Source organism: Piliocolobus tephrosceles, chromosome 15, assembly GCF_002776525.5.
Source record: "Piliocolobus tephrosceles isolate RC106 chromosome 15, ASM277652v3, whole genome shotgun sequence".
Classification (NCBI taxonomy): domain Eukaryota; kingdom Metazoa; phylum Chordata; class Mammalia; order Primates; family Cercopithecidae; genus Piliocolobus; species Piliocolobus tephrosceles.
The window spans coordinates 73605519-73618126 of record NC_045448.1 but is presented as its reverse complement, the minus strand read 5'-3'; the positions used below and the strand labels follow the sequence as shown (position 1 = coordinate 73618126).

The 12608-nt window shown below is 46.6% G+C and overlaps 1 protein-coding gene across 16 annotated transcripts in view; it reads left to right on the top strand.

Annotated features, from left to right (window-relative positions):
- The window catches only part of SFXN5 (sideroflexin 5), a 129385-nt gene that overhangs the window by 25684 nt on the left and 91093 nt on the right, over window positions 1-12608 (top strand). For all 16 annotated transcript variants that reach the window (XR_002734047.2, XR_002734052.3, XR_002734049.2 and 13 more), the window contains exon 3: window positions 6516-6593. Coding sequence is in view for 7 of the 16 variants with exons in the window: in XM_023223919.3 (XP_023079687.1) it covers window positions 6516-6593 (78 nt within the window). In the remaining 9 variants the exon portion in view is untranslated. The remainder of the gene's footprint in view (window positions 1-6515; window positions 6594-12608) is intronic.

The following is a 12608-nucleotide window of genomic DNA, read 5'->3' as shown; positions in this document are numbered from 1 at the left end:
ATCAGATCTTGTGAGACTTATTCACTACCATGAGAACAGTATGGGGGAAATTGCCCCATAATTCAATTATTTCCACCTGGCCCTGCCCTTGACATGGGGGGATTATTATAATTCAGGGTGAGATTTTGGTGGAGACACAGCCAAACCATATCATTGTCCTGCAAATTATACCAACCTGTACCAAGATTTTATATACATATGTATATATGTATACACATACACACACACACACACACACATATATATATATATATATATATATTTTTTTTTTTGAGATGGAGTCTTGCTCTATCGCCTAGGCCGGAGTGCAGTTGTACGATCTTGGCTCACTGCAACCTCCGCCTCCCGGGTTCTAGCAATTCTCTGCCTCAGCCTCCTGAGTAGCTGGGATCACAGGTGCCTGCCACCATGTCTGGCTAATTTTTGTATTTTTAGCAGAAACAGGGTTTCACCATCTTGGCCAGGCTGGTCTTGAACTCCCGACCTGGCCTTGGTCTTCCAAAGTGTTGTGATTACAGGCATGAGTCACCACGCCTGTCCCAAGATTTTATGTTTATACTCCCAATAGCAGCAAGTGAGGATGTACATTTAAATGAATTGTAAAAAAAAAAAAAAAAAAAAGGAAAAAATAACCAAACAGAAAAAAGAAAAAATATATTTTAGACAGTGCTGGATAGTGTAACTTTAAAATCTTTAAAGGAATTTTTAAATTTAAAACATCCCCATTGTCAGTACCCTTATATACTTCAAGTTCTTGTCTATCTGCAAACATTTTGGCAATTATGACATTGAACATAAACTTTTTTTATTCTTTTCATTTCAAGGTCTTTATAACTTTAAAAATAATTTTTGGGGTGCAGTGGCAGTGATCATGGTTCACTGCAGCCTTAGCCTCCCAGGCTTGAGATCCTCCCACCTCAGCCTCACAAGTAGCTGGGACTATACCAAGTCTTTATTATTTTTAAAAATCAAGTTTTGTGGCATAAATAACCATCCCATTAAACCATTAGACTTATTGGTGTAACAGATAGGTTGTTTCCTATCTTCCTGGACAAAATAGTCTTAGACATACTACTTTTTATTTTTATTTTTTCGAGATGGAGTCTCGCTCTATTGCCCAGGCTGGAGTGCAGTGGCATGATCTTGGTTCATTGTAGCCTCCACCTCCCGGGTTCAAGACTCTCCTGCCTGAGCCTCCCGAGCAGCTGGGACTACAGGTGTGTGCCACCATGCCCAGCTAATTTTTGTATTTTTAGTAGAGATTAGGTTTCACCATGTTGGCCAGGCTGGTCTCAAACTCCTGACCTCAAGTAATCTGCCTGCCTCAACTTCCCAAAGTGCTGGGATTATAGGCATAAGCCACTGCACCCAGCCAACATATCACTTAGTTTTTGCTAAGTTTACATTTTAGAGTAAATTCCAAGAGTTGGGTAGCCAGGCTGGAAGCCATGGTTGTTTTTAAAGTTCTTGGGATAGGTGGATCAGTTTCTTTCCTGTCAGGCTGCTGGAACTGCATCAGTTTACCCACTCGGCCTCCTAAGGTGACTAGAGGTCAGGACAGGGAAAGCCACATGTCCCTGATTTCCCTTCTTTGGGCCTCTGGTGGGCTCCTGGCTGATGGGAGCCAAGGACCCATCGCAGCACAGACAGGTAGAACCCTGGGAGTTCCAGGACTGCTGGGTGGGAACATGGAGTTGGGGGATGGCTGAGGGAAGACAAGAGGAAGGCTTGGGACTTTGCCTGCACGTAACCATTACCTTTGGCCTCCAAGACCCATTGCTTGGAGGTGACTCTAGTAATGGTCAAGCCGTGGCAAGGATGCATGGCCCTGCCCTCAGCAGTGCAAGATTGGCCCGGTGAGAACAGTCAGCTACTGAACCATCAAGACATGGTGGAACATAACCTCCCTGCCATCCTGCATGCCCCACTGCCAGTTCATCCCCCCAGCATCCCCGCCACAGTCTTTTAGTTCTATAACCATTGGAGCTCCCAAACTCTCTGCTTTGCTTGAAATGGCCCATGTTTCAGCTGTACCTGCTTCCTCTAAGCATGTTTGTTTTTCCTGTGTTAGGCTGGACTCAGCTTTGAGAGTAAAAGAGGCCATTTCTTTTTTTAGCCTGGGGTGCCCTGCCTCAGAGGCCATCACTTCTAGGGGGCTTTGGGCATTGCTGAGGTTTCTTTGGGAGATGGTTGCTGGCATGAGTACAGCAGGTTCTTCTGTGTGGATGTCTCATGGAAATGGCTTGGAACTAGAGTTGAGGTTTCCTGGGATTTCTAGGCGTCACTCACCCACTCTGTGATCTTGGGCAAGGAAGTACCCTTCCCCCTTGGCCCCAGTTTTCTCGGAGAGGGGATGGCTGCCATGTTTCTAGGGTGTGCACATACGAAGGGGTAATCTTATCCACATCCCATGTGAACAGGGCATGGTCTCTCCAAGAAAAGATGAGGTTTGCTTTGGATGACTCTTCCTCAGCTTTCCTTTTTGTGCCCCTTTTTCTTCCTTGTCCCTCTGTCCCCATTCCGCTCCATTGGGGTATCCTGCCCTCTTCCCACCCTTTCCCCTCAGGCGGGGCCTTGAGGCAGGACCACTGGGGCCAGGATTCTCCTCTGTTCAAATTCTGTGCTGCTGGAGCTGACCTCCTGGGTGCAGACCCCTCCAGAGGGATCTTCTGGAGACCACACCCCTCTCAAATACATGGAGGGACTCTCATGGTGACACTTGCTGGCAGGCTGGCGATGGAGTAGTGTTTGGGAAGCAGCAGCCTGGGCTGTGTCCTCCTGCTAATCCCAGCCGGGGCCCCTCACAGCCTTTGTGTTCAGGAGCTGGGGCCTGTTTGTTCCTGGTTGAAAAGACTTCCTGCAAAGTTCACCCTGCCACCAGTCTCCCAGCTCTCCCCACCCCTCAAGTACCCGGGTCCTTCTGCTGAGTGTCACAGTCCAGGGGCGTGTGAAGGGTTTGAACAGGGAGACTCCCCTCCCATTTCCCAAGTGTCTGTGATATAGGCCCTTTCTCTGAAGCAGGGACACCAGCCCCCAGAACAGCCAGGCCTCAGGGCCCTGTCCAGACAGGTGGCCTGGGGCCTTACCTGTCCCACAGGCCTGGAGCCCCAGCCCCTCAGCCTTTGACAGAGGTTTGTAAGGTCCAAGGCCAGCCTGTAGCTCTCAGAGGCAGGTTCCAGCTTCCTTCCGTCCCGGGCCCTCAGATTTGTCTGCAGGAACCTTGGATCTCGTTCTCTCTCAACCCATGCCCTTTGCCAAGATCAGGGCTCTTTGGAATTTATTCTTTTGGCAGGAGGGCTCCCTTTGATGACTGTGTCAAGTAAGATGGAATCTGGCCAGGTTGTTATAGGAACTCAGGAGAATCCCTGGAGTGGCAAAAATAATGAGAACACGGGGCCATTCACCATTCAGCGTTGGAAAGTAGAGCATTCATTGTCCAGGTCCGGAGGGGCAGGCTTAGGGGTGGGGGCCTCGCTGCATCACTAGGAGGCTTTGGTGGTATTGAAGGGGTGTGTGGTGCGGTGTGCAGAGTGAGGGTCTGACTAAACTTGGTTCAAATACTAAATCACCCACTTACTATTTGTGTGACCTTTAGCAAGTTAAAACAAATAACACAATCCAATTCTGTTGATTAAATGTATTGTGTCTAGAAGGCAAATCATCCTCACTTTTGGAGTTGTTATCTTAGGGATATGTTTACAGATTTAAGATTACTTTTTGTACTTTTCCACTTTTTTCCCTGATACTTTCTTTAAACAGCATGAATTACTTGTACAATGGGGAAAAAAATATAAACAACCACAAAGCTATCTCCACTTTGGAAATGAACAGTATCCAGGAAGGGGCTCTTTAGAATCTAGGAGCTGCTAGACCCTTCCATGTTTGGAAGGGGAGGGACAGTACTTTTCAGACTTCAGGCCATTCCAAGTAAGAAAAGTGTTCCTGGCCCCCTGGCTGCCTACGGTTCTGTCTTGGGCCAGGCCTGGCTTAGACCAATGCTGGCCACCACGGCGTTTCACATGTGGATGCTTCACATGCAGGCCTGCGGGATCGAGGGTGGCCTCGCTGGTTTGTCTGTGTTGGCAGTTATTCGTGCTGCCATGGTACAGGAGGTACCGGTCTGCCCTACTGAGGGCCCTTCCTGAGGCTACATCCTTCTTTTAGACTAAGGGGTTTATGTTGAGGTCTCTGCACTCCTGTGCCTAGCGAGTCTCCTCTCTCTATCAAAAGGGGAACACGGCAGCTTCACTGGGTTTCTTCCCCCATGCTGGGCTTCCTTAGTGTCTGGGTCCCTCATCTGGGCCTTGACATGAGCTTCCTTCTGTCACTGTTGTCTGTTTATTGTTTTTTTGCTGCTATTGTTTATTTATTTATTTATTTTTGAGACAGTGTCACTCTGTTGCCCAAGCTGGAGTATAGTGATGCGATCTCAGCTCACGGCAACCTTTGCCTCCCAGGTTCAAACGACTCTCGTGTCTTAGCTTCCTAAGTAGCTGGGACTACAGGCGCCCACCACCATATCCGGCTAATTTTTTTGTATTTTTAGTAGAGATGGGGGTTTTGTCTCAAACTCCTGGCTTCAAGTGATCCACCTGCTTGGCCTCCCAAAGTTCTGGGATTACAGGTGTGGGCCACTGCACCTGGCCTGTTGTTTTTTGAGATAGGGTCTCGTTCTGTCACCCAGGCTGGAGTGTGGTGGTGCAGTCACACCTCACTGTAGCCTCAACCTCCCAGGTTCAATCGATCCTCCCATCTCAGCCACCTCAGTAGCTGGGACTACTGGCACTCGACACCACGCCTGGCAAATTTTTTTTTTTTTTTTTTTCTGAGACGGAGTCTTGCTCTGTCACCCAGGCTGGAGTGCAGTGGTGTGATCTCAACTCACTGCAGCCTCTACCTCCCAGGTTCAAGTGATTTTCCTGTCTCAGTCTTCTGAGTAGTTGGGATTACAGGTGGGCGCCACCATGCCTGGCTAATTTTTGTATTTTTAGTAGAGACGGGGTTTCATCACGTTGGTCAGGCTGGTCTTGAACTCCTGACCTTGGGATCACCCACCTCAGCCTCTCAAAGTGCTGATATATAGGCATGAGCCACCGTGCCCGGCCCATAATTTACTTTTTAACTACTGCGTAATAGTTATTGTGTGCATATATTGCTGTTTACTTATCCATTCTACAATGAATTATTTGCAGTTTGGGGCTATATAAATGCTGCTGCTATGAACATTCTTACACAAGTCTTTTGGTGGGGACAAAGGCTACCTTCTGTCACTGTTACTGTCTCTTTAGCTTTTAGACTTAAAAATTCATATAGTTTTATCCTTTTTTTCTCTTTCTCCCCATCAGTTACTGTAGCCATATGTACTTTAGTAGGTAAATCTCTGCCAGTGTTTTTAAAATGTTGAAAAGAAGTTATATAAGTGCTACTTAAATACGTTCTCCTGGCCGGGCACAGTGGCTCACATCTGTAATCTCAGCACTTTGGGAAGCTGAGGCAGGTGGATCGCTTGAGCCCAGGAGTTTGAGACCAGCCTGAGCAACAAGGCAAAACCCTGTCTCTACAAAAAATAAATTAGCCAGGTGCAGTGGCGCGTGTCTATAATCCCAGCTACTTGGGAAGCTGAGGTGGGAGGATCACTTGAGCCTGGGCTGTTGAGGCTGCAGTGTGCTGAGATCATGCCACTGCACTCCAGCCTGGGTGACAAAATAAGACCTTGTCTCAAAAAAAAGAAAGGAAAAAACCCTCCTTATAAAAGCTTTCCTTTTTTTTTTTTTCTCTCTCTTTTAGACTGAGTCTTACGGTGTCCCCCAGGCTCACTGCAACCCCCGTCTCCTGGGTTCAAGTGATTCTCCTGCCTCAGACTCCTGAATAGCTGGGCATATAAGCATGTACCACCATGCCCAGCTAATTTTTGTATTTTTAGTAGAGACGAGGTTTCACCATGTTGGTCAGGCTTGTCTCAAACTCCTGGCCTCATGATGAGCCCGCCTCAGCCTCCCAAAGTGCTCAGATTACAGGTGTGAGCCACCACGCCCGGCCTGAAAGCTTTCAACATTACATTAAGATTAAAGTTCCTTATGATACCCATTGCCAAGTCTTGGCCCTTTCCTCCTACCCCGAGGTAACCCCGGCCACCAGTTTGGTTGTTCTCCTTCTAGGGCTTTTCTGATACATCGACATATATAAATGTTCACATAGGAAATATTATTTGATACGTGTGTGTTGTTTATTTGGTACAACAAACAGCATCATACTGCTTGGCCATTCGCTTTTTCACTCAACAAAATATCTTGGGGAGATGACCATGGGAGCACACGTAGCTCTACTTCATTTTTTAAACTGCCATGTAAGAACATTTAGGTGGTATTTCTTTGTGATTTTGTGTGTCTCATGAACTGAGGGCAGTCCCGAAGCCTTGCGCTGGCAGTATTTGATACTGATGTAATCCCACAAAAGAAAAATTTGCAGGAGCCCTTGATCTGTGCCCCTCAATGTCTCTTTTCTTTCTTCTGCAGAGACGTCTCAGAGAGGCTGTGCAGCTGCTGGAGGACTATAAGCACGGGACTCTGCGCCCGGGAGTCACCAATGAACAGGTAACTCTGTGGGAGGTGGGAGCATGGCCAGTGGGGAAGGGAAGGAAAGTGAGAAATTCACAACCCCTTCCCTGCAGCCAGAACCACTTCTTTCCTGTATCTACTTCTGCTGGTACATACCCCTGTGGACTAAAAGCTCTTTGAAGATGCTCAGATCTCTCCTGTGCTCTAGGTCCAGTGGAAAACATGGAGGTTGATAAGGCTAGGGTGATCCAAAGGCAGTGGCTTGGTGAAGCCAGCCTGCACTGGCTTGCAAGAACTGATTGTGGGCATTTCTTCCCAATTCCACAATCAGGGACAACGCAGTGGGAAATCAGCCATGATGGGAGTATTTATACCATAGACGTTGGCAAATGCTACAAATCAGGACTTTTTCCCCAGAGAATGGATTATTAAACGTTTACCAGGATACCACTGTTCAAAAATTCAGGTTAAGGGTGGGAAATTGGGGAGGATGTTGAGGATTAGGATTAGGATACTGTTGTTTTATTCTTTTTTAATATCGTATAGGAACTCGACCTGAAATGTTGAAGGTGGTGTTTTGTTTTGGAGAGGGTAAGGGAATGTAGTAGTTAATGATTACAGAGACTGATGGTTCATGTGCCAAAGTCTATCTTTTTGTTCATAAACTTTATTTCAAAAGCTTTTTCAAACATTAATTTAAACATTTTCAAAGTCATGTGTGTGCATAATTCAAGAAGTCAAATAGTACTAAAGTGCTTGTAAGGGGCTGGGCATGGTGGCTCACGCCTGTCATCCTAGCACTTTGGGAGGCCAAGGTGGGCGGATTGCTTGAGCTCAGGAGTTCGAGACCAGCCTGGGCAACATGGTGAAACCCTGTCTTTACTAAAAGACAAAAAATCAGCCAGGCATGGTGGTGGGTGCCTGTAATCCCAGCTACTCATGAGGTTGAGGCAGGATAATCACTTGAACCCGGGAGAGGGAGGTTGCAGTGAGCCAAGACTGCGCCACTGCATTCAGCCTAGGGAACAAAGCGAAACTCTATCTCAAAAATCAATAAAAATAAAATAAAATAAAATAGTGCTTGCAAGGAAAAATAGTATATGTTCCCCATCCCTTCCCAGTTCCCATGCCTGTTCCCCAGGAGCAACTACTTTTTGCTGTTCTGCAGATAGAAATTTATATTTTATCTTTCAGACCAATATGCTTATCTACACTGCTATTTCTCAATTAGTTCCTTTGGATTATCTATTACGGTAGTTGAGGATTCAGCTCTCTTATCATCCACCCCTCTAAACACACTTCTTTCCCCCATCCATATCCACTCTTGAAATAGTATCATGGTTTTGGGGCCTATACATATTCAGTCTTCATGTTGTTAAAATTATGGAAATAACATTTACTGCATAGTCAGACTGTTTGTATCATGATTATGTCTCTTTTTCAACTTTGTTTTACCTGGAGTTAATAACTACCTCAGATTTTTCTTTGGCATCCTTGCCTTTGTACCGTCTCTCACTCCCACTGTGCCCTCCCTCGGCCTCTCAGTCCAGTCACGCATCACATAAAGACATTTTGGTCAACAAAGGATCACATATATGACAGTGGTTCCATAAGATGATAATGGCGGTCAGGCGTGGTGGCTCATGCCTGTAATCCCAGCACTTTGGGAGGCTAAGGTGGGTGGATCACTTGAGGTCAGGAGTTCGAGACCCCCCTGGCCAAGCTGACGAAACCCTGTCTCTACTGAAAATACAAAAATTAGCCAGGCATAGTGGTACACACTTATAATCCCAGCTCCTTGGGAGGCTGAGGTAGGGCGATCACTTGAAACTAGGAGGTGGAGGTTACAGTGAATCGAGATCACGCCACCGCACTCCAGCCTGGGCAACAGAGTGAGACTCTGTCTCCAAAAAAAAAAGATGATAATGGAACTGAAAAATTCCTGTTGCCTGGAGTTGTCTTGATGATCCTGACCCTGTGCAGGCCTAGTCTGTTTGTTTGTGTCTTAGTTTTTAGCTAGTTTTAAGAGTTTAAATAGTTAAAAAAAACAAAAAAAAGTTGAAAGTTTTAAAATAGAAAACTTATAGAATAAGGGTATAAAGAAAAATATTTTTGTACAGTTGTACAGTGTTTGTGTTTTAAGCTAAGTATTACAAAAGAGTTAAAAATTTAAACTTTAAAATTTTATAAAGTAAAAAATATACAGTAAGCTAAGGTTCATTTCATTGAAGAAATTTTTTTTAAGAGGCAAGGTCTTGCTCTGTCACTGTGGCTAATTTTTTAAAAAAATAAATTTAGCGTGCTTAAATGTACAGTGTTTATAAAGTCTACAGTACTGTATAGTAATGACCTAGGCCTTCACATTCACCCACTACACACTCAGTGACTCACCACAGCAACTGCCAGTCCTGCAAGCTCCGTTCATGGTAAATGCCCCATGCAGGTGACCTTTGTTTATCTTTTATGCCATATTTTTACTGAACTGTTTCTATACACAAATATACACAAACTGTTTACATACACAAATCTCTACCATTGTGTTATAGTTGCCTATGTATTCAGTACAGTAACATACTACCCAGGCTTGTAGCCAAGGAGCAGTAGGCTCTACCTACCATGTAGCCTAGGTATGTAGCAGGCTTGCCCATCTAGGTTTGTGTAAGGATGCTCTGTGCTGTTTCCACAATGATGAAATCACCTAATGATGCATTTCTCAGAACATATCCCTGTTGTTAAGTGACGCATGACTGTATTTTCAGTGCGCCTTTCAATCTGAAGATTTCTGTCTTTGAGTTTCTTTTTGTTTTCCTGAAATTTTCCTTTCTGGGGCCTACCTCCAAGTTCCAGGTCTTCCTTTTTCTTGGTGTATTTCATCATTTTGTTGGAACACCTCTTCTAGTAGCTTCCTGAAAAAGGGTAAATGAGAAGAAAGTTTTGAGTCTTTTTATGTCTGAAAAATTATAATTCTGCACTCAGCCTTAATTGACAGTTTGGCTGAGGAGAAAATTCTAGGTTGACAATCATTTTCCTTCAGATTTTTGAAGACCATTGCGCTATTTTCTTCTGGGTTCCAATATAGCTGTTGAAAAACCTGATGCCGTTTCATTCCTGATTCTTTGCGGTCTGTTTTCTTTCTTTGGAAATATTTAGGATCTTCTCTTTATCTGTGAAATTTGTTTCTGAAATTCCACAATGCTGTTTCTTTTAAAATTTATCATTTTGGATTCTTGATTACCCCTTTCAATCTGAAGACTCCTGTCTTCAGCTCTGGCAAAATTTTTAATTGCTTTCATCATTCTGGAACTTCTGTTAGTCAAATAGTAGCCATCGTAGGCTGACACATAGCTTTTCTCACCTTTTTTCTCTTCTATCCATCACTATGGGCCAGAAGCGAGGGTAGGGCCTGGGGGATAGAGCAGGTAGGAAGCTGGATGAGGTTCTTGTCTGCACCACCAGAAACCAGGCAGTGACACTGAAAGCACATGATATACCATGGCAGAGCCGTGGAAGGGGTGACCCTCCCAGACTCGGGGTGTCTGGAAGAGATTTCTGCCCTGAGATGTGAGGGCTGACAGGGCTGGTGAAGAGCAGGTCGGGGTGGTCTAGGCAAGGAGGCACACACTGTACTGGAGATCAAGGGAGCAAGACCCTACAGAAGGAGAGAATGGGCAAATGTGCTAGACTGGAGCATGGTGATGGGAGTAGAGGGCAAATGCATGAGCAGAAGCAGCACCTTGGCCAGATGCTCCTGTGCAGGGCCCTGGGAGAGTGACAGACTTGCAGTACCTACCCTCATGGGGCCTATCTGAAGGTGTGTGCACTGTGTGCTGAGTCATGGGCAGCCGTCAGCTGGGAGGGCAGGCTGCAATCTCCTCTTTCCTGAGCAGTGGGACTTCTCTCTGGCCGTGAGCACCTAAGAGCCTGGATGGTGTGACCTTGTACCCCACCCTACTCAGGCCGAAGCAGTCCCCAGCCCCTTTCGTGTTCTTCTCAGACCTGTGAGAGTTGGATCCTGCCTCTGTGGCCTCTGGACCATGTGTTTGCTCCTGGCCCAAGCTCCGCTCTGCCCCTTTCTTACTGAGGTTGGCCTCTTGGGACCCCTTCCAGCTCCCAGAGTGTGGGGAATGAAGCCACATTACCTCCTCTTTGCTCCCTTCAGTAGCTTAAAGCTGCCTGTCCTGTTTCCCGGGCCTCTTTTGTTTTCTGTCCTGAAAGCCCCCATGTGCCTCCAGGGAGCTGGGGAGGAGGGGACCTGGGTAGGGGGGCAGCTTGGCACTAACTGTGCTTCCCAATTCTGGCTCGTGTTGGTGATGCCTGCAGTGTCCATCTGGTGGCTGGGTAGCACAGTGCTCTGGGTGTGAGCCTGCCACTATGGCCCCCTAGAGGCAGATCCTCCTTCTCCCTCCCTTCCCCCAGCCTCCTGGCTGCCCCCGCACCAGCTCTCACAAATGCTTCCCTCCCTCGACTTCAGTCAGCCAATATACATCCTCCTCTGACCTCCGCAGACACAGAAGCAGAGGGGATAAGTGGTGACATGGCAGCTCAGGGCTTGGGGGGCTTGGCAATCCATAATTAACAGTGACTGTTCCTGGCCCAGGCTGACCCTGCTCATCTGAAGTGGCCTGGGTGGTTCTTGGTCTGTCTGGACAGCGTCCTCACTTGCATCTGGGCTCTGCGCCTGCTCTGATGCCTTTGCAGGTGTGCGGGCCAGAAGCCTGCAACTGGGTCCCGAGGCTTGCAGGCCTATCCTGGTGTTGTGGGCAGTGCTGATTAACTTGTGACACTCTCTTTTTTTACCCAGTTTGTCATCTAACCTGACTTCCAGGTACAACACCTCACCAGTGGGTATGTGCAAATGTATTAATAGTTTGTTCACTTCTGATGGCCTTGGTTTGGTCTTCTGTTGTGGGTGGCTGCTCTCTCCTCCAGGGACCATTACCTTGTTTAAAGGTTTCTATACCAGCCAAGCATGGTGTTTCACATCTGTAATCCTAGCACTTTGGGAGGCCAAGACAGGTGGATCACCTAATATCAGGCGTTCGAGACCAGCCTGACCAATATGGTGAAACCCCGTCTCTACCAAAAATACAAAAATTAGCCGGGCGTGGTGGCATGCATCTGTAGTCCCAGCTACTCAGGAGGCTGAGACAGGAGAATTGCTTGAACCTGGGAGGCCGAGGTTGCAGTGATACGAGATCACGCCACTGCACTCCAGCCTGGGTGACAGAGCGAGACTCGGTGTCAAAAAAAAAGATTGCTATACCAATGAATCACTGGTTCTGAGGACAGAATAAAAATGAGTATAATTTACCTTTTGGGTTTAGCAGGTGAAAATCTGAAGAGCTAGGAACCCTAATAAGGACTGTAGCTATCAGTTAAAAAAACAAAGCCACAGTGTGCAAAAATGTAAGCATAGACACAGCCAATTAAGTTTCTGAATGTTGACTCTGATCTGTACATTTGTATGTGCTGGGGCTTTGCCAGAAGAGTTTGGTGTAGATGGAGGTGGGTGGGGCTAAATATAGAAGACCCCTCCCCACGGCGAGCCACCGCTCGCTGTGTGCTTACGAAGTGCTGGGTATTGCAGCATAAGTACTAGCGCTTTCCACGTATTATCTCAGCTAATCTTCACATAAACTTGTCAGTAGGTACCTATACCAACCCAATTTTTAGTGAGACTCAGAGAGGTTGCATTATTTTCCTAAGGTCACATAGCTAGTATGTGGTGGGGCAGGGATCTGATACTGGGCCTCTGAGGTCTAATGGGAGAGACATCTTCTGTAAGTGAGAGAGACAGAGAGAAAAGAGATAAGAAAGAGAAAGCTGAGAAGGAAGTTGGAGGTTACAGGCCAGATTGTGAAAGTCTTTGAAAACCAGGCAGAGATGCTGGATGTGTTGTGTGGGGTAAGAGGAAGCTACTGAAAGCTGTTGAGCAAGGGAGTAGCACAACAGTGGTATTGTGGTAGGATCAGTCAGTGGCAGTGCCAGAGTGCACTGGGGAGGAGTAAGTGTATTACAGAAACCAGCTCGGAAGCGACTGGAGTGATGGGG